The sequence below is a fragment of the Morone saxatilis genome, unplaced genomic scaffold (assembly GCF_004916995.1).
Source record: "Morone saxatilis isolate NCDOM2014 unplaced genomic scaffold, NCSU_SB_2.0 Contig0, whole genome shotgun sequence".
Classification (NCBI taxonomy): Eukaryota; Metazoa; Chordata; class Actinopteri; family Moronidae; genus Morone; species Morone saxatilis.
In genome coordinates, this window is record NW_023339650.1 from 2,359,753 (window position 1) to 2,384,940 (window position 25,188).

The 25,188-nt window shown below is 40.8% G+C and overlaps 1 protein-coding gene across 5 annotated transcripts in view; it reads left to right on the forward strand.

The window, feature by feature from the left end:
* The window catches only part of LOC118322175 (microtubule-associated protein 4), a 107,641-nt gene that overhangs the window by 47,707 nt on the left and 34,746 nt on the right, over positions 1-25,188 (forward strand). For all 5 annotated transcript variants that reach the window (XM_035653784.1, XM_035653774.1, XM_035653802.1 and 2 more), the window contains exons 6-7: positions 1,706-1,894; positions 8,622-10,103. In XM_035653784.1, the coding sequence (XP_035509677.1) occupies positions 1,706-1,894; positions 8,622-10,103 (1,671 nt within the window). The remainder of the gene's footprint in view (positions 1-1,705; positions 1,895-8,621; positions 10,104-25,188) is intronic.

A 25,188-nucleotide genomic window follows, 5' to 3' on the forward strand; every position in this document is an offset into this window, starting at 1 on the left:
CTTTCTTTCTTTCTTTCTTAATCTAAACATAATCATAATCTAGTTAAATCTGTTTTACACTGTGATAACAAAATAATGTTTCTGTTTCTAGCAGTCTGACTTAATGTTGACCTAGTATGTGTGAAGCAGTGACACTCCCAGTGGGGTAACAGAGCTTGTTTTCTCAAGCTAACGAAATAATTAACTCATGATCTCGATGTAATGGCAATAAAAAATTACAAGCACAGCCGTTCTTGGCTTTCTTATGTTAGTACTTCCACTGTCCTAGCTCTCAATAACGTTAGTTTTCCTTTTTGTAAATGTAGGCCTTCTGAGCAGTATTGTGGTTTGTTGCAGCTGTTTTGTGCCACATTTGCCTTTTGTCATTTTTAGTCAAATTGTAGATGACATTACTCTATAAATTGATTTTCTTTTCATTGCCAGAAGGTTAGCTAACATTACTGGCAGTGATATCGGCAGTATTAAAATGTAGGGCCATCTGCACGAAACATCAGTGTAACTGTAGTTAGCCTCTATGAAGCCATGTGTAAAAAATATTCTGCCTATGTCCTTCCTGGATTTTCAATAAGGCTGCATACTGTTTCCACGTGATATTTTTGTATACTGTTCTTAAATGTTACTTGTCCATGTTTTGTGTTTTTATTAATTCTTCTCTAGATTTGGTTAATTGTGTGTTCAGAAAAGGGGTTGACTTTTTAAAAATACAGTTTTACAAACAGAGCTTAACCTTCAATCACAATCTTTACAGCAAACATGGTGATATTCCAGTACCCAGATCTCTTCTCTTATCAGATTTTCTCTTTCATTAAAAATGTCACTTCAGTCCAACAACCGGCCTTGAATCTGTGGTCGTAAAATCCACTCTGATAAATGGCTTGTGGTGAGGCCATGCTTGTTAGCTGCATGAGTTGTAGCTGTCACTAGCTCGGTATCTGCTGGTATGCCACATAGTGACGCTCTCTCTCACACACACACACACACACACACACACACAGTATGAGCTATGAGGCTGAGTTATGCCTTTCACCAATGCCAACCTCTGCATACCCAGATCTCACTGCCGCCTTAATGAGACCTGTCGTCTCTGGGCCACGGAATTACTGCTCCAGGCTTGAACCCACACACACATACTCTTTTGCGCTCACTCACACTCATACATACACACACATTCCTGCAAAATTACACGTACAGTTCACACTCACATCCATGAATGCCCAAAGAATCACTGTCTAACCCAATTTTCTCCAATTTAGCTAACACACCAAGACCTCATGCACGCGCAAAATCTTGACTAATCTCCCTCATTGTGTGTATTCAGACAACACGCACATTCATAATCTCACCCAGGTGGTTCTGCCAATTTCTCTCACACATACTTTGCATGTGCAGACCCCATATACACAGATGAAGAGTATCCCCAGGAGCTGATTGTATGTGTTGTTTTCTCTTAGTCATTCTTGTTTGCTGCGTCTTTTCATCTTATTCCTTGCCCTCAAATGTTTGGCTTTCTTTCTCCTTTTTGTTACCTCTACAGAGAATACCCATGTCCATCTTGTTAGCGTTGAAAACTATAGCCGAACACTGTTCTTTTGCAGGCTATTAGGAACTCTACCCTCCATGAAAAGAGAGAAATGACTGCCAAAAGTAGCATCACTGCTAAAAGAATCTCCCACACTGACACTTCCATATCCTGTCTGCCTTTCAGGTTTCTCCCAGCCTGGTGGGATGGGCATCAATCTGGAGGTGGGGACTGCACCCCTCTCAGCAGAGAAGATTCCAAGTGTAGCTGAACCCCAGCATCCCACACCCCCAGTGGGGTCAGACGCCCCTAAAGAGCACAGCCCCATGCTGCCTGAACCCCAGGCTCCTCGCAGCCCTCTGGATCTGTCAACAGGTAAAACGCACACAGATTAACGTTTAACATGGCACAGAAATGTGTATCTAATTACAGAAGAAAACTTTGGCAGCGTTAACCTGCTCTTCTTCAACAGGGTTGTGTTTGATAATGAGAATTTAGGCAACAGTCTACTGTAGCAACTGGAGTCTTGCTCAAGGAGAGCTAGGAATAGGTGATGGAGAGAGAGAGTGTTACTCTTTAACACTGGTCCAAACAAACTTAAATGCTATTTTAGGTTTATGGACAGACAGCTGGAGTTGCACTCTAAAGTAGTGCTATCACTACTGAAAACACTGCTGTGCTTGGTGCACTTGGTGGAGTATGATGTCATGATTTGTCTCATGTTGCTTTAAAGCCTCATATGCCTATGAGTGTTTACTGCTAATTGTTGTTATTTAAACTACTGTAATATGAGCCATTTCTATAGCAATGTTTGCACTTTACAGTTTGTTAATCATTCCGTTCCCCCCTGCATTCTCACAGCAGGAATGATTTAGAAATGATTGCTGTATAGTGTAATGTATCATATATATGACCCTGCCCTGTGCTGCACTGCCTGCTTTGTTCCACAGAGGGGTGCAGTATACAGAGCAGCTGTCTGTCTTTGTTTTTCTATAGCTTCCTTCTCACACACATTGCAGCTCCAATGTGATTAAGTCATCCATCTCAAGGTAGATGCACATCTGATGCTGACATGTATAGGGGTGCCTTGGCTTCTAGTCATACACTGTATGTGTTTACTCTGTGTGTGTGTGTGTGTGTGTGCGTGTGTGAATCTGTGTGTGATCCCTATCCTAGGAGTGAAAACCGTGTCTGGGTTTGCTCACTGTCCACCCTCAGCCCCTCCCCCACCGCTGCCCCCCCCCCATAGGGCTGATCTCCAGTTTAATGCACATCGGATCCTAGAGAGCATGGAGTTGTGGTTGTCACACCATGCTGCGACTTGTGTCAGCTAATAGAGCCATGCTAACATCCCATGTGGCCAGTGGAACGATGCACAAGGCATCACAGCAGCTGAGCCCCCATGGTGCACTGTTACACAGCAGGTGGCAGAACCCCCTGTGCGTCTGTACTGAAAAAGGGCAGGGGCATAAATATGATGATATATAATATTAGAGAGGTTATGCATTTATCTGCCAAATACACAGCCATTAGAGTTTGCTTGGCACCAAGTAACCATGAGCTGTGCAAAGATTTTGAAAAGTAACAGCTTATCTTCTAAGACCCCAAAACTGAAGGTTCAGATAACCAGCGGATACTCATGAGTATAAATCGCAGTGTTTGGAGTCTGTAGGCACCTCTTGATTCGTTTTGATTCAGATTCAAAGAGCCACGATACAATTATAAAACGATTAGCGATGTATCTCGACGTATCAACATGTTTGACTTCTAAAATCTATCGAGTCTAATGTGTTATTAACGTATGTCATGTACTGTTTTATAATGTTTTTCTGATTAATGTTCTTGTATGTACAGCTGTCTTGAAGTATTTAGAAAAGCGCTTTTGTAGAATAAAATGTTTATGTGATTTATTATTATTGTTATATAAGATTTATTTCTCACCATGTGACTACTTGCCACTTTTAAGACAGTGTATTTGTAATGATCAGCTGGAAGGTTACATATTTCTCAGCATTGCAAAGAACCAACAAGATAATAAACAAAAGTGTACCTGTAGCAGCACCATTGTAGTGAATGAACAGTGCAAAGACTTCAGCATGTTCTTAATCACTTGATAGTTGCTAACTATTAGCCTAGCTTAGAATGGCTAACAGTAGTTTTAAATTTCCAATTATTGACTTTTCTGCATCGAGACATAATTCTTCAAGCATGAATCGTGATGCTTCTAAAAATCGACCACCACTAGTAAATCGTGGTGGTAAATGAAAACCCTGATCACATGGGCTGCTGCTCATCTTCAGCTATGTCTTCCTAAAGGAAACATGATGCATTGAGAGTTCTAAAATAAAGCCGGTATTCAAATAATGACCATGTCTCAATTAATACTTGCTGGTACAAACAAATAAAGGGGGCAAAGGGCCATAAACCATGGTAGTACGATCGATGGTTGATCCTTGTTGATCTTACATGAACAGCAGTCCGGTTTGTTTGATTCCCACTGCTGCTAAAATATTAACTACCGGAGACCAAATACACAACAAGAATGTCTGAGTCATTCCAACTGAGCAGTGCTTGAGTTTAACTGCAACTAGCAGAGCCACAGCTTGACTCACTGCAGCAGATGGAGATTCATTCACAAACTTTTAAATCAATTTGCACCAGGCAACGAAGGCATAGTCAATCTTGCTTGTTAACCCTTCTGGGGAATTTATTGTAAGAATGTGTGTGTGTGTGTGTGTGTGTGTGTGTGTGAGTGAACAATCTCTCCACTGCTACGTGGGTCAACTACTAGTCAAACTACATGGTGACTCAACAGTGCGGCAACCTTTGTTTTCCCAGAAACAGCTGTAATACCACTATCACTCGACAACAGACTCCATACACAAAAATAGTAATTTTACCTCACGTATCAATGTAACATCATAATTTCATTCAAAGTGAACAGAAACTAAATAAAACAGTCTTTCTTAGTCTTCCACTGTTCCAACAATCACAAACTCTGGTTTGGTCTGAATAAATCCTTAATTCACCAACACAGAAGAACAGCAGTTTCAGTCGCTCTACCCAGTTGCACACAGGGTATGTAAACAAATGTGTGCCCTCATGTGCATGCATATTACAAACCAAATGGAGACCAATTCATAAAAACACTGCTCATTAACACCACTAGTGGTCACAAACTCCTCAGGGTACCCTTTAAAGCTACTGTAATCTGCAAAAAATTTGACCGTTTACTGCATATGCATTTAAGTATCTAGATAATGCTGTCATTTACAGCAATGTAGAACAGTTACACAACAGTAACTAGTTCCTAAATCCTCAACAGTACACATATCAAAATGGGTAAGAATCACACTGCTAAACTATAACTCTGTAAATTTCTTACTGTTCAATACCTTTGTCAGATATACATCTGACTCTAGAATCACCATGTAAGAGGAGTGTGAGTAAGAAAAAAAAATAGAAAATTCCTAAGAGTGTGCCTGACTCTGACCCATATATTAATAACATGTCATACTCTCTAGCACGCTAACTAGCTAGCGCTAGCATATTAATGCCTTGTCATTCTCTTTAGCTAGCTAGCTAGCGTTAGCTTATTAATACCAGAGCCCGTCTAACGGAGGAGGCCTGGCCACTTCCATATTAAGGTCCCATTGTTACCGAATTTTGGTTGCAGGTTTCCCCAGAGTTCCACTTGGGCGGCGATCGCCCATGAGGTGCAGAATGAATGGAGCAGATGGAGCTAGACGGCGTAAATGTGTCTCTTTACCTTGGATTGTCGTTGAGAATCTCGATTTGATTGTAGTTTGTTGGCAAGTTTGCAACATGGGGTTAGTGGCGAAAGTTGAATGAACGAGCACGATTACGTATTGTCCTTGTTGATTTCTTAGAGTTGAGTTGGGTTGGTTGCCCATAACACTAGCATTCGCTAATGAAGCGGCTGATTGGTTAGTGGAAGACTGGATTACGACCAGAGACCCGCTTGATGGCATCATGGCATCCGAAGAGTTCTTTTTTTTTTAACACAGCAACTTTTTTTTGTGGGTTGGCTGGCACTTTTCTGCGCATCGTTATGTCTGTGTGTGGATGCCTCGAGAGAATAGGAAGTGCAGGAGCGCGCGAAGCACAAATGACTCGAGGCTTGCTGGGTAAAGGCAGTATCTTGGCGTACGATGTGGTATAACGTCATGGTATTTTAAATTGACTTTTTAAAGCAAATAAGTGACTCTAAAAAATCTAAACACCCGGCAAGGTGTAATTTCTGTGCGATCCCGCTTTCGAATGCCAACATTCAAATTATAGGGGGAAAAAATTATTCCTGAGAAAAAGTGGATTTTTGAGCGGGGTATAGCTCCAATAGAGCCCATTCATTTCTGCACTTCATGTGTGAGCGCCCTCACATGGACCAGGGAGTGGAACTGAACGTTCAGGAAGCCGGAAGGTGTCCGGAGGTGAAGTTCTCTCCTTATTAGACATTCTCTGCTTAATATCGTTAAATACTCTACTGTAGCTAGCCTATGTGTGTGCGTGGTATGTGTATGTTGAGAGGGCAGGCCTTTGGTTGTCGCTGGGCCAACCAGGGGGACGGCCACAGCAGCTGCGTGGGCATCTCTCCTCTGTCTGTCACTCCTGAGAGAGACAGAAATCTCAAAATGGAAAACCCCTCGGGAACCAGTTGCCAGGAACGACCGAAATGAAAAAAAAGACCGGTGAGGCATCGTCATCCCCCCTGTCGACCAGTAGGACTGGGCCGAGTACGGGATTGGAGTAGATTTGGGGGGCCGTCGAGGAGCGGTGTTGCTGGCGCAGCTGTGCCGTTTCCACAGCTTCAGCAGTGGTACACTGCGACCCCACGAAATTACCTACGTTCTATCTATAAACTTATTTCTGTACAGTGACATTGTCGGCCTTGGAGAGCAGTTTACAAATTTATTTTTCTGACAAATTTTTCCCTCTCCACTCCATTAAATGAAACGCCAGTTATGTGCAGGTTGACATTCTGACCGAATACACATCCATTCATTTTTTGGCCCGGTTTTTGTCCGATTTATCGGCCAAACCGCTTTGGGCGAAACGCTTAGAAAAGTCATACACTAAATGTGCCAGCCGCACATTTTGATACCTTTTTGTGTATCAAAGCTGCGGGAGGAGTAGCGCGCCGAAATACGTACGGAAGAATGCATTTATTAAGTTTAAGTATGAGGAATAATAGTAGTGTACTTTGCAGGCACACTAACAATCTTTTTATACTTACATACTAGACTGCACACAGGAAAAAGGTGAGGCAGGGTGGGATACCATATAGTAAGGGGATGGTACTTCAGCCTGTCATGCTATAAGTGGAGTCAGTATGTTGGGGGCAAGCAGAACAACGGTTTGACAAGTACCTGGAGGTATGTGGGTTTGCATCCTTGAGCATCCTTGGATATACCAGCAGGTCAAGGTAATTTATGACCCATTCCTGGGTCATAAAGTTCCCCAGCAGCTATTTTAGGTACAAGTGTTTACATGGTGGACGATAGAGCACTGCTTTTAAGTACAATTTAGATTTGAATATCACTCTTTCAGCTGTTTTCCCCATTTTGTTCTTGCCAGTTGTTAATAGCATTTTTGCAGTTTGTTGAATTTGAAGGAAAATTGTTATTCAGACTTTATTTCTTTATTCAGATATATTCAATTTTGGAATTAAAATTAAATTAGTTTTGCTAAATAATTATTACAGTTAATTAACTGCTAACTTGATTAAAACACCCCACATACAGTCCATAGCTTTATTCCAGCACATTTGATCACAGTGTCACAAGAGAAGAGATGGATATAAGCCACATTGCATGCTGCTCTTTTATAATTGTACTTACCTTTGAAACTATAGAATAACTACGGTATTTGCACATACAGTGAGATGGCTGTCCTTTGATGTTCCCCCAGTATAATGAGGTTGCACGATGCAACATTTAAGTCATTCTGATCCATTTGGCTGATGTCTTTTTCTGCCTCTCCCAATTACTGCACATACAGTATAGAGAGCAGAGTTCTGTCATGGGTGTGTTAATATGAAATATGGCACTCCAGAGAGCAACTGTACTGTATGGGGCCTGACAGCTGCTCCACTTTAGCTATTCTTCTGTACACGTGTATAACTGGAACTGGAAACAAACTGGGCCAAAGTAGAAGAACAACCCTTTCTCAGTGGGCGATGTCCCCTCTACTCTCGTTACCTCTCGTCTACTTGAGCTTCGTCCTAAGACAATGCGGTTTTAGTTACAGCTATAATTGACCTTGTTTCTATCCAGAGACCATTAAGAAGTCTTTTTGTTTTTGTATGTCTGTCTCTGTGTCCATGTACGTGTACAGATAGAGCACTGTATATCTACTACGTGACCTTATTTGCATCTGCACACAAACACACAACGACACACCTGACTCTTGATTTCTGTTGTGATTTCAAACAGAGAAGTGTGCAAATCTGTACTAGGCCCTGAGACTGCAGAGAGTCAGCCACCCAAAAGTACCTCTTCTCTTTATCATTTAATTCAGTACTCTTCGGCATGTTTGTGTGCGTATGTGTTTAATTCTTATTCCTCAAAGCACTCACTCACTCACTCTATCAGCATTGAGACAAAACAATTTTTCAGACTTGAAATCCAGCTTGGGGTGAATTTTTAGTTGGTTATATTTTAAGAACGACAAAACACACATATTTGCCTGTTTGATGAAAGACTGACAGATTAATGATGTCATACAGTTCATATCTAAAAACCGGTGTAGTGATTAAGGCTCGGCTTTCTGTAAAACATGCACCCCCCTCTCCCATGCTTCTATGCTTTGTCTCAACCAATTGTCATCTTCTCAGCCTTCTCACCATCTCAGCTAATGAAAAATAGCTATAATTCCTTCTATAATTTAAATTTTTTTTGTGCTATTGGTATTTTGTGTTATGATCTCCTTTGTTATATTGTTTTCAGACCAAGAGTTTTGGCCTCTTTGTCTTACATTCTGAAGTTTCTGTTATTTCCTGTTTGAGTTAGACTAAGGGAACCAATTCATATACCCATATCCATCTCCCCCAACTTTAAATTCTCCCCTCTTCACCCACAACAAGGTGCCTTAGGCGATGGCTGGCCACACCAGGCTGGCTGCCTACCGACAGACCTTCCTTTCACCCCCAGTGTGTCCACGGTGATAAGTCGCCATACCAGCCATCTTGCAGTCAGCCCTGATGACGCACCTGACAGTTGGCCTAGCCGGGAGAGCACTGCCTACGCTGGAGGCGACGAAAGGGAAGGTGATGGATCGGACCGAAAACAGAAGAAAAAGAAGAAAAGGCGACAGAAAGATGAGGGATCTTATGAACACCTCGAGAGCAGGGGTCAACCTGAGTTGCAAGCACAGGGAGAAAACACTCCTATAACAGAGGAATTCTACCACAGGATTGGCCCAAGGCGGGATAGAGGAGAGGGTGGCTGGGAGGAGCAGCTTGGGAAGAGTGGAGGCCGAGGGAAGAGGGGTAAAAGCAGGAAGAAGATTCCAGAGGAATGGGGAGTGACGGCAGAACCATTTGTCCCTGCGTCTGCATCGACCTCTCAAATTCCAGAGGATGTGATGATGGATCTAGGGAGTTCTGTTCCGGCAAATTTGGAGGCATCCTTTGCAGACATGGACACCAGTCAGAGCCCCTGGAAAAAGGAGGTATTCCCAGAAGAAGGCCTGGTTCCATCCCCCTTGTCCCAGGACCTATTCTCTCCAACAGGTACTTCTATCAACCCACTGGTCCTGAACAGCGAGCTGAAAGCCACAGCTGCTCCATTCACCATGCCCTCCACCACCAACAGTACAACACTTGCATCCTTCCCCATGGCTTCTCGCCCTTGTGATCCATTTGACCTCCTGATCGATACAGAAAATGCCAGTTTGGGTAACAGAAGCCAGGCTTTTTCGCCCCCTTTCTCTCCAGAGAATGAAGCAACTGGTGGTGACATGGTTGACAGTGGGATGTTTGACATCACCAGTTCCCTCCAAGAGTCTTGTGTGCAAGGCATGCCAGAGGCAGACACCTCAGCTTTCAGCCCTGCCTCCCAACCAAGCCCAGGCCTTTCCCCTAAAGGTGAGGTGTTAGCCTCAGCCCCACCTCTCTCACCCTCAGATGCTTCATGGCTTCTGAACGACTCCCACATGAGCAGCAACAGCGAGCCATTCGACTTCAGTGACATTAGCACTTCAGGTCATCCTTTACCCTTAGGGCTCTCCTTCGACACCCCTAGCCCAGCCCCTCTCCGCTCCCCCAAAACCACAGCGCAGGAATTCCAAAACAAAGGGCACAAAGATGCCAAATCGGCCCAAAAACAATCCAAGAAGACTCGTTCTTCATCTTCGTCCTCCTCTGTAAAGAGTCCCACATCCCCAGGAGAAAAGAAGTTCCCTCCACAAGAATCCCCAGTCATTAGCCCCTCTTCCCCTCCATCGGACACCCCGCTGGCAGTTCCAGGTTCTGGTCTTAACCCTACAGCTAAGCCCTTCTTTCCAAGCTTTGCTGATTCCATGGAAGAACCAGCTGTGAACCCTGCAGTTATTCCCATCACCGAAGGTTGGTTGCAGGTAGCCCGGGACAAAAAAGTTAGAGTAACTAAAAAAATAACAAATGGTTTATTGTCATGCATGATGTTTTCATCAAGCTTGAGTTGATATTGAACTAGATTTCAAATAATGTTTTGGGCAGAATTGATTGCTTGGATGTCTTCTACTCATTAAGGTTTAGATGGATAATTAAACCCATTTGTATTTCCCCGTGCATGAACACATTCATCTAAAAACTGTGCTGGGGCTTTCTGGCTTGTCCAGTTTGGGCTGTTTGTGAGTGACTAATGCATGGGCTCAAGTGTTGACCAACTGATGCTTGACTTTAATCTGTGAGTACCTTAATTCCCAATGATGCATTGCTGGGATGTTCTCATAATTAACATTGTTGCTGTTGAAGGGTGTGCTACTACTAATCAATCACGGAGTCTTTCTCCTTTAGCGATACCACTAGACATCTTCACCAAATCAAAACCAACCTCCTTTCTTCTCTCCTGTCCAGGTGTGTGTGTTAACACTATAATCATGGTCTGTTCCCTTTGCATCCAGGGGTGAGGTGTCACTCTGTCTTCTCTTTCCTGTGTCCAATTAACTCTTTTTTTTCTCACTAGCTGCCTGTTTCTTTACAACTTCTACTAGAAAAGAATGTTGAAGGATCAGGCTTTGTTGGTGTAATGTTAACTCACCTATGTTGTTGTGCATCAACAGTTCACATCCTGGTGTGTCTCCTGAGAGTATGACTTTTACAAAATATCAAATGGTAATTTTTGTTTTTGTTGATTTTACTTTCCATGTTCTGTGATGATTGCTGCCTTGGCTGATTCTCCACCATAGGTGAGTCCTATTTTAATTCCTTTTCTGGCTTTGTTGTGTTTTTAATGCATCATTATTGAGACTAGTCACTGGAACGATTACAGAATTATTGACGTAAGATGCAGACAGTTGTGTGCTCACTGACTACTCAGCAATAAGGAGCAATAAGGTGGCTGCTGCTTAGAAAAGAAATAATGTTCTGATGGAGTATATATACTCAAAACAAGAGCTTTGTTTGCATTAAACATTATATTTAAACAAATATGTGCTACCTCTTTTATTTATGAATTTGATGGTTAGGAAAATTAAGGCACAGCAAAAGTCTAGAGAGTGTCTTCTTGGTGACATGAGGGTGACATCTCTACTATTTGCAGATGATGTTGTTGATGTTGCAGGGTAGCTCAGCTCACCCTTGGAGGAAGAATTAGGACCCTGGACCCCCAATATGAGCTTGGGAAAGTTTTTTTTTATGTCATGTCCATTTTGGAGAATACCCATGACAAATTCAGAGCACACTGGATTTAAAATCTCATCTGGCTTAGGAATTCCATGGGATCACCCAGGAGGAGCTGGAAATCTTCCTTGGAAGAAGGCTGTCTCTTTGCTACCTTCTTTAGCTACTGTGCCTACTGGGCTACCAGGGCTACCATGCTGCCACCGTAACTGCACACAGATGAAGGCTGTTGTTAATCTTATTTTTAATGGAGAATAGTTTTGTAGCACTGTGACTCATTAAGAAGGGGTTTCAGCAGAGCCCGGAATAATAATGTTTATGCCAACCAGAGATGAGCAGTTAAAAATAGAACAGTTTGACTTTTGTGCATGTACTGATGTAAATCAGAGTTATGAGATTCAAGAGGGAGTCAAAAGGGAGCCATTGATAGACGTCATGTTCAGCTCTAATGTTCGTTTTAATATAGAGTAAATTTGTAGTAGTGTTACATGTTTAAGAGAAGCCAGAGATGGGAAGAAATAGAAGGTAGACACTTGTGTAAGTGGATCTCACCTGTATATGGTTGAGTATGTTGATGCATGGATGTGGCTATTTATGTGTGTGGGTATTTCCATCCTTTTCCAGAGGAGCTGAAGTGTTTTGTGTGTGTTGCTATGATTTATGGAGATGCAAGGTTCTAGGATTCATTTCCTTGTCCTTCTTTTCAACACTTCCTGTCTCTGCCTCCCATTGGAGGTTGTAATGAGGACTGAGCCAGTCTTCAGCTCTCCACAGGAACGGAGTGTTGAACCTGGCTATTAAGTGGCTTTGATCAATGCCTCCCCTTTTGTACATCTGTATATTTTCTATCACTGTATATTTCTGTGCGTGTTCCTACCAAACAGGCACGAACAGATTTGACTTACAGTACATGATGTGCACACACTGAGTTTTGTAAATTTTCTTGAGTGAGTGCTTGTATTAATGTGTGTGCATATGAGAGGGGAAGAACAAGACAAAGTGCTGAATGCAGCTGGCTCTGTCTTCCCTCTGTGTAATGAGAGCTTTTGTCAATGTCCAGGGGTGGGTCTTTGTCACTAAGAGTGGTATTTAAGCCTTGTGCAAAAGATAAAAAGGCATGTGGAGCACAATAAAGAGTAAGAAGAGGCTTTGGAGGGTTACAGGCAGGGGAGTACAGTAAGGAAGAGGGAGGTAGACTTCCAGAGAAAAGAAATGCAAAAAGCCTAATAAATTTGAGAAAGAAACAAAGACAGCCTTCAAATACTTTTGAGAAAATTAGAGGGATGAACAAGAGGGATGCAGGGGTAGATAAAGGGAGAGGATGCTGTGGAGGACTTGTGGGGCTGATGAAGGAATATGAAGAGGTGAATAGAATATTGAGAGGGAACGGATAAGCCCTTCTTTACGAAATAGATACAGGAGTAACAATGAGGGGGAGAAGCCTAGATGCAGATGGAGAACAATGTAAACCTCAGGAAGGGTGATGTTTAAAAGATTGAGGGAGGTTCAGAGCAGTATTACGCCTTGGTAGAAAAACTGACAGCATGAGGCGTAGACAAATGTGGACATGGGTGAGGGAATATACCACCACTGGACTGTGTGCTGGTATAGACCCTCTGTGTCCACACCTGTTTAACAAAAGAGAAAGCCAGAACAGGTTGTGACATTTTCAAATTTTTTAAATTTGGAACTATCAGGGACTAGTGCAGCTTTGAAGTGGATTTTTGTGCTTAGTTTTCAGTCTACCACAGTACCTGTCAGGCTATTAATAGACAACCTAGAATACAGTGTATTAAGTGTATCCTTCCATCTGCTCGACTCGACAACCTTCTACACATCTTTGTGCTATATATAAGTATGCCTACATCACCCACACATGAACACAGAAACGTACATATAAATAATGCAGTGCTGAGTATGGACTATAATTCCAAGATAATATGTTGGTTAAAATTACACAACATTGGCTGCGCTTATTCATATTTTATCATTTTGTATTCATTTTTATTTTGCAGTTGATCAGAGGACTGTGTCATGTGAAAAGGTCACTCATTGTGTTAATAATCAGCAGACTCTGCTATTCCCTATCAGCTTTGCAGTGCGTTTTAGCATCTTTGAGCTCATTGTTTGATTGATACTTGTTGTTTTGGTTCAGTCATACTCATTAACCATGTTTCCAGGAGGCAGCTGTTTTCAGTGAAAAAGCTGTGAAATCCTACCATAGAGTATGCTTTAAGGTGTAGCTGTTTCTGCAAAGTGATTTTGTGTGTCATAGATTGGGTGATTCTTTTCCCTACCTCAGAGTTTGAAGGCAAAGAGGATATCACCTCTTCAATTCTTGGCTGGGCTTGTTGTATTCTTTATAGTTTCAAACGATAGCTCAGAGTAAAAAACAGCTAACGTGGTTCCTCAAATGTGTTGTATTACCAAAGTATTTCTAGTTAGTTTAGTAGTTTTGTGAGGCGGATTTTACTGTGTGTGTCTCGTCCAGTTCTTGCTGCTAATCTCTATAACTTAACAACTTTATTGTCCAGCCGAAATCAACGTTAGTATGCTATAATTTTGTGTAGGCGTTTAATTTGAAATCAATGGTAGGGTTGGAGTGTTTTTTGTTTTGTTTTTTCACGAGGCCAAATTAAATTTCCAAACCCCGGATTTTGTTCTGTGGGTGCATCAATGCTGAATCCATCAGCGTCACAGTAGATCTTACAGTCGGGACAATTTTACCTCTATACATCGCCTGTCACCACCCGCAAGTTAGCAAATAAGTGGTTGGTAAGTTGGTGGAGACCAAAAAAGAGCTAAAATGACTGTAAATATTGGACTTACTCCAACAGGACTACCAAATGGGTGCTTATAATGCTTTGTGTTATCTTGATGTGTAAATAGCCACAAATACCACAATATAAGGTGACAATATGTCATTGTTCTGTTAACAGCTTGTTCGGCTGCCCCCAAATGGTTAAAACACAAAAATCTTCTTGCCTTGGGTTTTGTTCTTGGTTCTCTTTATGCTTATTTCTACTCTACAATTAATTCAAATAAAAAGTAGATGTTTGCACCAAAATAACCAGGAGGGACATTCAGGCGATCACATCACAAGAGCACCTGTTCTCCTCCAGCACCAACACTAGTCCATCTCTCTCAGACAGAGATAAAAACACAGGTGCCAGCAGTATAAAGACCACAAATACACACCTACAGAGACACACATACTGTAAACTGAGTCATCAAGCTATTTGAGGACAAATCCTCAAAAGGCAGGCGTGCGTGAATATACTGTATCAGCAGTCTATTTTTACCACATAGTGTTTTTCACTGTTGTTTAGGCTTTTTGCATTGGGGCACAGGCTGTTAGATGGTAGCCCAGAAGGGACATTTGTACAGTATGGCCCATCCTTGAACAGAAGTGAGCTAATGCCTTTTGACGGCTTCAGGGGAAGTGTGGGGATTTCGCCTTGTTGGCGCCACTGTACGAGCCAACAAGCTAACTAAAAGCTAACTAGCGTGAGTCATTCTGGGTTGTTTTTCAGAAGATGGACCATGCCTCAGCAACAGATTCTCAACCCATAGAGAGATGACTGCAGGCCAGCAGTGTGGGCTGTGCTTAAGATGTAATAGATTTTGATGTTGACATTTAAAAAAAGGCAGTTGTATCAGCTCAGTGAGTGGAAATCTGGGTGAGTTATTGGGCAGTACACGTCCTTCATTAAGGACACACAATGTGCTGTATTTTTTTAACTGAGCCATCTATAGTTTAGTTTTCAGTTTATGGTTAAGTCTAAATATAGATAGATGTATATCTATAGATATACATATATAGATTGTATAATTACTTCACAATACACATCATCATTCCAATAAAGCTCCTTGCCATACTAACAGAAGACATAAAAACGAAGACATAAAAACGGTTTCTACTAGATTTTCTACTAGCAGTAACCATCTGCAGGAGTGATTCCCAACCAGGGGTACTTGTATGGAAAGATTGTCACTAAACTAATAAAAAAAAATTAATTCATGATTTGATAAAAAAAATACATGCACATATTGAGTCAACTGTAACAATGAATGTAGGTGTTATTGCAATTAAGAGTGCATAAAAACTAATAAGCAAACAGAGGAGATTAAATAGTTAGCTAAAAGTAATGGATACACTGTTGAAATAGACACTAGAAGTATGGATCAAGAAACTTGATCAAACCAAGCTAAACATTGACAGTTCAATTGTATGAAATGCTGTAACATTCTCTATTATATACAAATATGATTAATAGTTAAATAGCGTCCAGTTTGAAATGAAGTCAAAAGAACACATGTGGAACATACTGTAAATGGTGGTGTTGATGAAGTACTACATTGAACTGGGCTGTGGTGTTACGTCTTAGAAAAAGGTTGGGAACCACTGATCTACAGTTTATTACCAGGCACTATAATTGTACATATTTAAACTTATAGTATGCAGTCTGTGTTTGTATCTGTCATCTGCCTGTCCGTCCTTTGGTCCATCTATCTATAAGTAGTCTTCCAGCCCAAGCTGAGATAAACCTGATGACATCACCACAGATTATGTTCTCAGACTTGACAAAGCTTCTCCAAAGCCACAGAACACACACACTGTTTGGCAGGCTAGATACTGTTCCCCATCACTAATAAACTAACATTTAGTAAAATTTAAAATGTGAAGTTGCCCTTTAATATATGCTCTGTCCTTGGTACTAAAACTCCACATGGAGTGTCCCTTGTCACCACCACAGTTAAATCCCATTACTCTTCTTCTGTTACACTCTATTACAATGATCCTCTCTGACATTTGTGATAAAAGGTCCCTTTCCCAGAAGTTTAATTAGTCCAAACTTGCACAAAGCATGGATTGTTTGCTTTGCTAGGACTGAATACCATAGGTCTATATAGACTATACCTCTTTTGTACTCATCTCCAACTTTTTCTCTGTAAAAAGAAGTTGACCTGATTTCCAATTAGAGCAGCTTTATGTTCTGAGCTTTGCTTAGGCAGCAGGTAAGCCAACAAGTAGGTCTATACTATAGGTAGGTCTAAAGAAATGTTTCAGTTTTCATTGCACACAACAACAACAATCATTATGTCATGTTTGCGTGCTATAAATATATAAATATAGAGAAACACTAAGGAATAGTCTGTTCCATAAGCAGCTATTTGAAATAGATATAGCTTGGTATTTGCATATTTGCTAGGTTGTTAATAGAATAAATGCAAAGACAAGTTGAACTACAGCTCCTTAATACAAAAGATTACAGTTATATGTGAGCATGTGAGTATTTTACCACATTTAACCAGTAAATAGTAAATTTTTTCATATTGAACACCTCCATTTGAAAGGGATGCAACATAATACTTTACCAGAAGCTTTTACTGCTTTTAAAAGGTGCAAGACTCTCAGACACAGTAACAGAAAGGAAAAGGTTGTGCAAAAGCTTGCCCCCAATGCCTCAGCAGCTAGAAGAAGGGTCTGCTTAGCACCTTCATGTGATCGAACTGTGTGTGAAAAAGGCTCTGATTGGAAGGAAACATACACACACAGCTTTAGATAATTCTGGAAGTCTTTAAGTGATAATGAAGCTTTTAACAGTATCCTAATCTGTCACTTTAGTGATTTACTCCTTTAACCTGATTTCACCCCTGTGAAACAGTCACAGAGTTTGCATTTTTTTTTTTTTTTTTAATGAACTACATCACAGAGGCTGGAGAATGTACTGGATAAAATGTTGATAAAGGTTAAGCTGTTATTTTCAAGTTTCCAGTGGTAGACTGATAGAGATAAAGTAAAGTGCCTTGGTGCGGAGGGACAGAAGGGAGGAAAAGAACAGGAAGGGGGGAGTTGCCATAGAGACTAAGGATCACTTAATGTTGCCTTAGGAACAGCAACAGATGCTGAAGTTAATGAGACACTACACTGACAAAATGCTTGCTGATGGTACAATTTCTGTTTGACACACACACTAAACTACGAAATGGACATAAAACAGTTGCAACTCTATTGTACCATTATTTTGGATCATTATACCTCTTGTAATCCATGTTATGCATAATTCCTCACCTTTGTTCCTGTATTACCATTTCACCATTACCTAAATTGTTTGCAGTTTCAGGTTTATTTTACACGTTCTTCATGGCAATAAATATCAACCTGTTCCTGTTTGCAGCTACCTGCTGGCTCTCATTGTTATCTTAAAGATTGGATTTTGAATACAATTAAAGGCAATACATCTAACATTTGTGAAAATGTCAAAGTGAGACAGAATCAATGACCATTTTGCAAGCCCTGTTACCAGGCTGTAAGGCACTGTAGAAAAGGCAACAAGACCAATTCATCTACCAACAAAAGCCTAAAAAGGCATCCACAACATTTATTTTGAAATAAATTACATTTGTGATATTACAGTACAATATTTTATGCACACTCAAACTTTTATGCCCTTCTTCTGAAGGCTTACAAAAAGGCACTGTGGAACAGGTTTTATTTGTTTTTGTGAAATTATATTTTAGTTCCAATGTCAAGTCAAATGCAAGTTTTCATTGATTCAGTTCAATGAATTCAAGTTTGACCAAGAGATAAAACAGATCAGTCAAATGATCAACAGTCAAAGCTAATCTCTACATCCAAGACTAAATGCTCAAAAGCTGCCCCCAACTTGTCTCAGTTTTTCTCTGAACCTTTCAGTAGCCAACTTAAAGGACCAGTGTGATGGATTTAGTAGCATCAAGCAGTGATTGCAACCAACTCACTACAGCTAGCCATGAAACTAGCACAAAGCGTGAAAGGCACCATCTAGAGCCAGTGTTTGTCCATTCTGGGCTACTGTAGAAACATGTTGGTTCAACATGGCAGACTCTGTAGAAGAGGACCCGCACCCTCTATAAATATAATAAATATATTATGATAAAAACAGCTAATTCTAAGGAACAAAACAAAAAATTATTATATGATTATAAACACTAAAGAAAAATACCATGATAGTTACATTCCATTTCGGACCTTTAAAAGACATTTAGCTTGTTTGCCTTTAACAGTGCCTAAAGCAACATGCTCCTGTATTTTGAAGCATGCAGTATATTTTTCCTTTTCCTTGTCCTTGTTGTCAGTTTATTCCTCCCTGCATTGTGGATCACTTGGAAACAACTCTGTTTAAAGGGCTATATAAATTAGGTTGAGTTGAGTGAAATGGTGTTTGTAACTTTTTCTACCAGCAGAAATGACCTCGAGGCAGTGGGTACTGTATGTTGCACAAAGTTGACATTTGTTGTTGCCATGACAATAATGCAGAAAAGATTGTTGCTGCTGAAGTCCATCTCTTCATTACATTGTTCATGGAACAGTATAGTTAGTAACATAACAAAATGTAGAAACAGATGGCAGGCATGCAGCTGTCTTGGTTTTCTGTGGCAGTAGGTTTTGGTAAGTGATTCCACTGCACAAACCTCAGTGGCAGGCAGTCAAAAAAAGCAAAGCCATCCCCCCTCAGCATGTTAATTATGCAAAACAAGTAGACAAGACATACCACTGTATGTGAAATGTAGTACCAGTATGTGAAATATGGAGATATCCTAAACCAGCAGGCAGCAGGGGACAGAGATGGAGAGACAGGAGGAGGGAAGACAGATGGAAAATCTTTTGACTTGGTGTCATCAAAGAACAGTGTGGGCTGAGTACCAGACAATCACACACTCTACATTGAGCTATGCAAAGTTCAAATTCCTGCCGTGTGTGTATCAAATTATATTGAAATGCGTCAAGAGCCTTTCACCATTTACAGTTTGCTTTAAAATTCGAAATCTGTATTTCAAAAGGAGGAGTGAAATAGAAGGGGCAGCTGTCACTGGTATGAAAATAATCTTCCAGCAGCCAGGATGGAGTGATGGTAAAATGCCTGGTGCTGCAGTGTGTGCCCGAGTGTCTGGCTGTGACAGGTTGACTAATCCAGACTGGAAATGGAATTGAAATGCCACCTGAGGCTTAATATAGAGCTGACTTTGTTTCATTAGCAGGGAGCTAACTTTGTCCACTAACACCAAACTGCAGGCTAGCAATAACCTAATCTTGCCATTAAAAACAAACCCCATTCAGTGTTTTTTTGGTTCATCGAATTGGGATCTTAGCTTGCAATAGTGGTGCAAATAGTATTGTAACAGCATTTATTATCATCACCAAATCTGTGAAGAAGATGAACACTTGCAGCAGCGGTATAGGGATGGCAACATCATACATGTCGGTCAACAGCTTTGAGCTAATCCTCCCAAAATATTTGATGGATTTTCATAAAATATAGTATAACAGATATTCATGGCCTCCAAAAGATGCTTTTTGAACAACTTCCCATAATTTTAAATCTCACTCAATCATCAGGAATTATCTCGCCCCTCCATAACCTTTATGAAATATATATTAGCATTAGCAATCCTGATAAGCGCTGGTGGAAAAAACGTCATACATGAATGACTCAATGAACAGTAACTGTGTTGTATTCCGAGATGAACATTTTAATGTTTTTATTTGTTACTGTTGTAGGCCTTTGGTGACTCTTTCTGATAAAGTAAATTACAACAATTTTACATCTGTAAAAATGTGTAGCCATTGCACACCATATAAAAAAAAAGCTTCATTAACTAAAATGTGTGTCAAACATCCTGACCTGGTTCCTTTCCTCTATGTTTTGCCGAACCTCAATAGCAGTGGCTACTAGTCTTGAGTCTCCCAATCTCGGCTAGCTATGGATTCCAAATCATAAAAAAGGAAAGTCTTGGAGGAAAATTAAGAATTTAATGGTGCATGGACAGATTTGTTTGCTTTCACCATCAACGCCGCATTATGCCTGATCTGTGGCAAGAAATTTGCATTATAAGGCTCAAATGTGTGTTGCTATCAAAATAGCTACTGGTTGCTGACCCCTGCTCTAGAGTCACTTTCATTTCAAAAGATCTGCAGCTGCACAGTATCGTGGTACAAATGGGTTTATCTGGTATTGGTGCCATTGTAGCATTCTCTACTGCTGGGGACACAGCATTAGTAACAGCACAGTTGACATTTTTGTTAAAAGGATGCTAACAGGCTAAATTAATATGGGTGAAAATGGTATGCGTTACCTGCTAAACAGCTGCATGTGAGGGTGATGATTTTATAATTTAGCTCTGAACAGTGCTGTGCCTAAGTACAACCTTGCAGCAGGGCTGTAGACTAATTAATATTAAGTAAAGTAGAATCTAAGCAAAGTTACTTTCCGACCCCTATTTTTTAATATACCAGTAGGATACCAGTTCCAGTCAAACCTCTCTACAAACTATATCTCCCATGTACTTCCTGCTTTCAGGTAATAGTTAAATATTATCTTTGTATATATGCCTTTATAATATAATATTTGTATGCTTTACTGTGCATTAACCTGATTTCCAGTTGCCCTCTATCATTATTTAAATATCACAAATGCATAGCTGATTCATTTGTTTTCATCACATTCTTAAAATTGGCTGTACGAATAAATCCAGGTTATAGTGACAGACCGACACCTAATAGTAGTGGAGACAGATATGAATGTCACATTTTCCATTTTCCCTGTCGCTCTTCATTCCGTAGATTAATTTCGTCTCACTCAGCATGGATCCTCGTCCAATTAGCTTTTAGTTTTAGGAGCCAAGCTCTGCGCTGCTGTCCGCCATGGCCAACATGCCCTCCGGGATAATGAGGGTGATGGTAGGAGGAGTAGAAAACTGTAGGTGGACATTGGGTGATGGTGAATGTTGTAAACAGAGGCAGAGTTTGTGTTTTTGTGTCTCTGTGTATGTTTGTGACAGAGAGATGGACAGAGACAGCGATGGGTGTAGATGTCGGAATTAGCCAAGGGCGCCAGATTCATTCATTATAAATAATGAACTAAGATCAGGCAGACACAACTGCTTCATAAGGAATAGTAGAGCCGCTGGTTATTATGTCATTAATTAATAAAATTAATTAATGATAAAATGAATGAGACACTCTCTCAATTATGCACCATTTAGGCAACTGTAGTATTTTATTGCCAGGCAATGCAAGAAAATTGATGACAGTGAATAGCACATGGATGAACTGAGGGGAACAAAGATTGGTGTAGTGTGATGTGAGATGATTGACTCAAGTGAAATCCACACAGCATTTACTGCCTGTGTTTTCACGTCCACATTTTAACCAACAATTTTGCATCTCCCAAATGTTTTTTTTTTTGTTATTTGTGACTCATAGGAATCCAAACAGAAACAATGAATTTCAATTTTGTTTATTTAAATATAGATAGAATTTGTTCTACTTAGATTCTCCTGATGTCATTTCAAACAAATTAAAGCTGCAGTAGGTGTTTTTTTTTATTTTTGTCATATTTAAGTAAAACCTTGTACAATCCTGCTGCTTACCTGTAGAATAACTATTTGATGCTGCTTTAAACTTGTATTCCAATACATTTGACAGAGAAAATTATACTTTTTACTCCACTACTTTTATCTGACAGTATAATTACTGCACTGATACTGATTTTCTAAAAAACAGAAAACAAAATGAGTTTATAGAATGTGCTACATTGTTAAAGATTAAACCAGTGGTTCCTAATCTAATCCCAATTCATCTCTCTATCACCAGACTGGTTTCCAAGGAACTGCTTTACTGCCTGATAACTGTAATTAATACAAAGACATCACTGACTGGAGCAAACTCTGTGACCTGTGGCAAGAGGCAGAGTAGATTAGCATAGTGGAATACCCTCCCTGGGGTTTGTAGCATATTAATAACCCTCCCCCTCCTCTTTCTCTCTCTCTCTCTATCTCTCACACACACAGACACACACACAGACACTGCTAGCTTTTAATGCCATCATCAAACCCCCCCCCCAATCAGTTCCTTATTCTTCAGACGATACTCACACCATCACCACCAAACATCCCCCCGAACCATTTCCCCCCCAACCCCCCCACGTGGCTGCAGCCGACACACTGATGAGGAGCCAGTTGCCATAGCAACAGGAGGCAGTTGCTTTGGCTACTAATGGGAAGAGGGGCTTTAGAGGAAACAATGGATGTTTAGCGAGGATGGGGGTGTTGTGACGGGCTGCGAAGGCGACGCAATTGAGTTATAAATAGACTAAAGACTGTCCATCTCCCTCCACAGACTGACTTGTCTATGTCAGCTACTACAGCTCTTTCTGTGTAGTTATTGTTAATGCCTGCCATTTGGTCGGATTCCCCTTGAAATCAATAAAACAAGTTAATGGAAACGCTACCACTTTGGTCCACAGGGACAGCCAACATCTCCCTAAAAATAAATGTTCCTTGTGGGGGCAAATCAGATAGAAAGATGGGAGAGATGAGCACTGCTTTAGAGAAATTTCAGCACTCTTGTACTTAAACTGTGACAATAAACAAAATGTATTGTTAACTCCCCCTAAAATCTCTACCAACAAAGACTTGGTGTGCAGTTAATGAACTGAAGCATCACCATCCAATGAAGCATAGATAGTGATGAAATGGCAGCAATTAGCAAACCTGGAACAAGCAATGAGGGACCTAAGAAAAACACCCCCACAACACATCCATTAATAGACACATGCTATTGCTTGTCAGCCACGCTGATAGCATGGCTCTAGAGATGGCATTGTTGGTCTGTTTGTCTGTCAGTTAGTTCAGAGGCCTTCATGGTCCCCAGAGGATGAATCCTACTGACTTTAGTGATCTTCTTACTTCTCCTCTAGTGCCACCAGATCAGAATTTTCACTTATCCTGTTGAATATCTCAAAATCTACCGGATGGACTAGCACATAATTATGTACAGTCATAGTTCCCAGTGGATGAATTCCCCTGACTTTTCTAGCGCCTTCATAATCCAGCCTCAAAAGTAGGAAATGTTCTGTTGCGGAGAAATGGCTTGACAACTACTGGATAGACTGCCATGAAATTTGGTACGGACATTCATGTTACCCCAAAGGATGACTTTTGAATTTGGTGATCATCAGGTCACCAAAGTTCCAGGTAGTCCAATACTTTATGACTAAAACACTCAATTAATCTTGGTGAACATGGTGCAGACAGTGACCCAAGTTACATTATAAGTAGATTTTTATTCTTTATTTTTGTTTAATTTCTTTTTATAAGACTTTCTACTACGCTCATACAATTCTTGTTTATTATTTTAAGGTTCTAGATCTACTACTAGGGAGCTTAAGGGACTCTTTAAGCTAAACAGAAATGGTGACTTATGTGACTGAAGTTTACAAGGCAAGCAAGGAACATGGCAACTTCCATGTTTTATTGTGGAAAACGCAGCTGTTTCTTGTCACTTTCACCCTGAATCAATGAGGCCGTTTAAAGTGGCATGTAGCCCTTTCATTAGCCAAAGCTCTTGTCTTGTCTGTATGCCCTGTTAGTGGCCTGCACGGGTTATTAGGTGCAACGCTTCTGTCACCCAGTGGGATTATATAACACGTTGTATAGCCTGTGTGTGTATGTTTGTGTCTTTGCCAGCCAACCAGTCAGACAGGGTGAGGTCATCCATTTGCTGGGCTGTGTGTGTGTGTGTGTCCCCATGGGACTCTGGTGTCAGTTTTGTACTTCAAGAGGCAAGCAGACAGAGAGAGAAGAAATTTGAAAAAAAAGACCACAGATGTGACACACAGAGGCAGTGACAGTACACCGGCCTCCAGCATGTCTACCCACCTGCCAGCACGTCTACCTAACTACCTGTCTGTCCACACCTGCATGTCTGTCTGTGCATGTGCAAATGTGGCATTGCCTCTGTAGTGTGGTGATGGGGGGGATCAGGGTTTTTGTGATGCAGACAGACAGACAGGTTTAGGGGATGGAACAGGCTGATGTGACTGCACAGTGATTGAGGTTGTTGGCATTTTGGTGGAGACATGCTTTCCAAACTGTGGTGACAGGCTGCCTTTTAATGGTGTCCAAACATGTAGGCGTCATCTGGAGCTGTTTGAAATAGACTGATGGATGGGCTGGAAGGAGGAAAGAAGGAAAACTCAGATCTCCTGTGAACCCATCAACCACATAATGGGTCAGAGGCACGGTATCTGTAGATAAGCAGGTAGGGAAATAGGCTACAGTTGTTGGGTCATACTCCCATTTTGTTAAGGTTTTATGTTATTTCTTTATAAATTATAAATTATTAAACTATTAACAATGATTTAATAATACTAAGTATTGTCTGTCCAAACATGGTTATAGCTTATTTCGTCCATGCCGTGGACCTCTGATGTCCAGAAAGTATTAAAAATGAATTTAAACAAGTTTTCATTTATTTATTATTATATTCAAAAATATGTCAAAGTCAGAATAAGACACACACACACACTGAATTAATGCTCCCATGTTATTTTTTTTGGGGGGGTTTTTTGCTCACACACCTAATAGAGGATGGGATGTGCATGTGCTGCTTTGTGGCAACCACCAAATACTTTTACAAACTTTTGAGGAAGACCTGGTCAAACAGGCGTCACCTGGAAAAACCACAGAAATAGCCCAAAACACAAGTTCGACCACCTAAAAGTGCCTGATTGTTAGTGACACACCCCCTGCCGCGCATCTCCTCACACTTCCTTGAAGTCGAGCTCATGGTGGGTCACGAAAATACCAAACCTGCGTGCACCGTGACGAAAATGCCACATCCCTCGAGCAAAGTTCCGCCATTCACTGTGTGCTGCCACAACAACAACAGAGCTCTAATTGTCTTACATGATGCTGTGCATTCATGAATATGGTAAATCAGATGGAACGATTTCAGAAGCTCCAGACCAAAAAAACAACAGTGCAGCCTAAAAAGGCTACG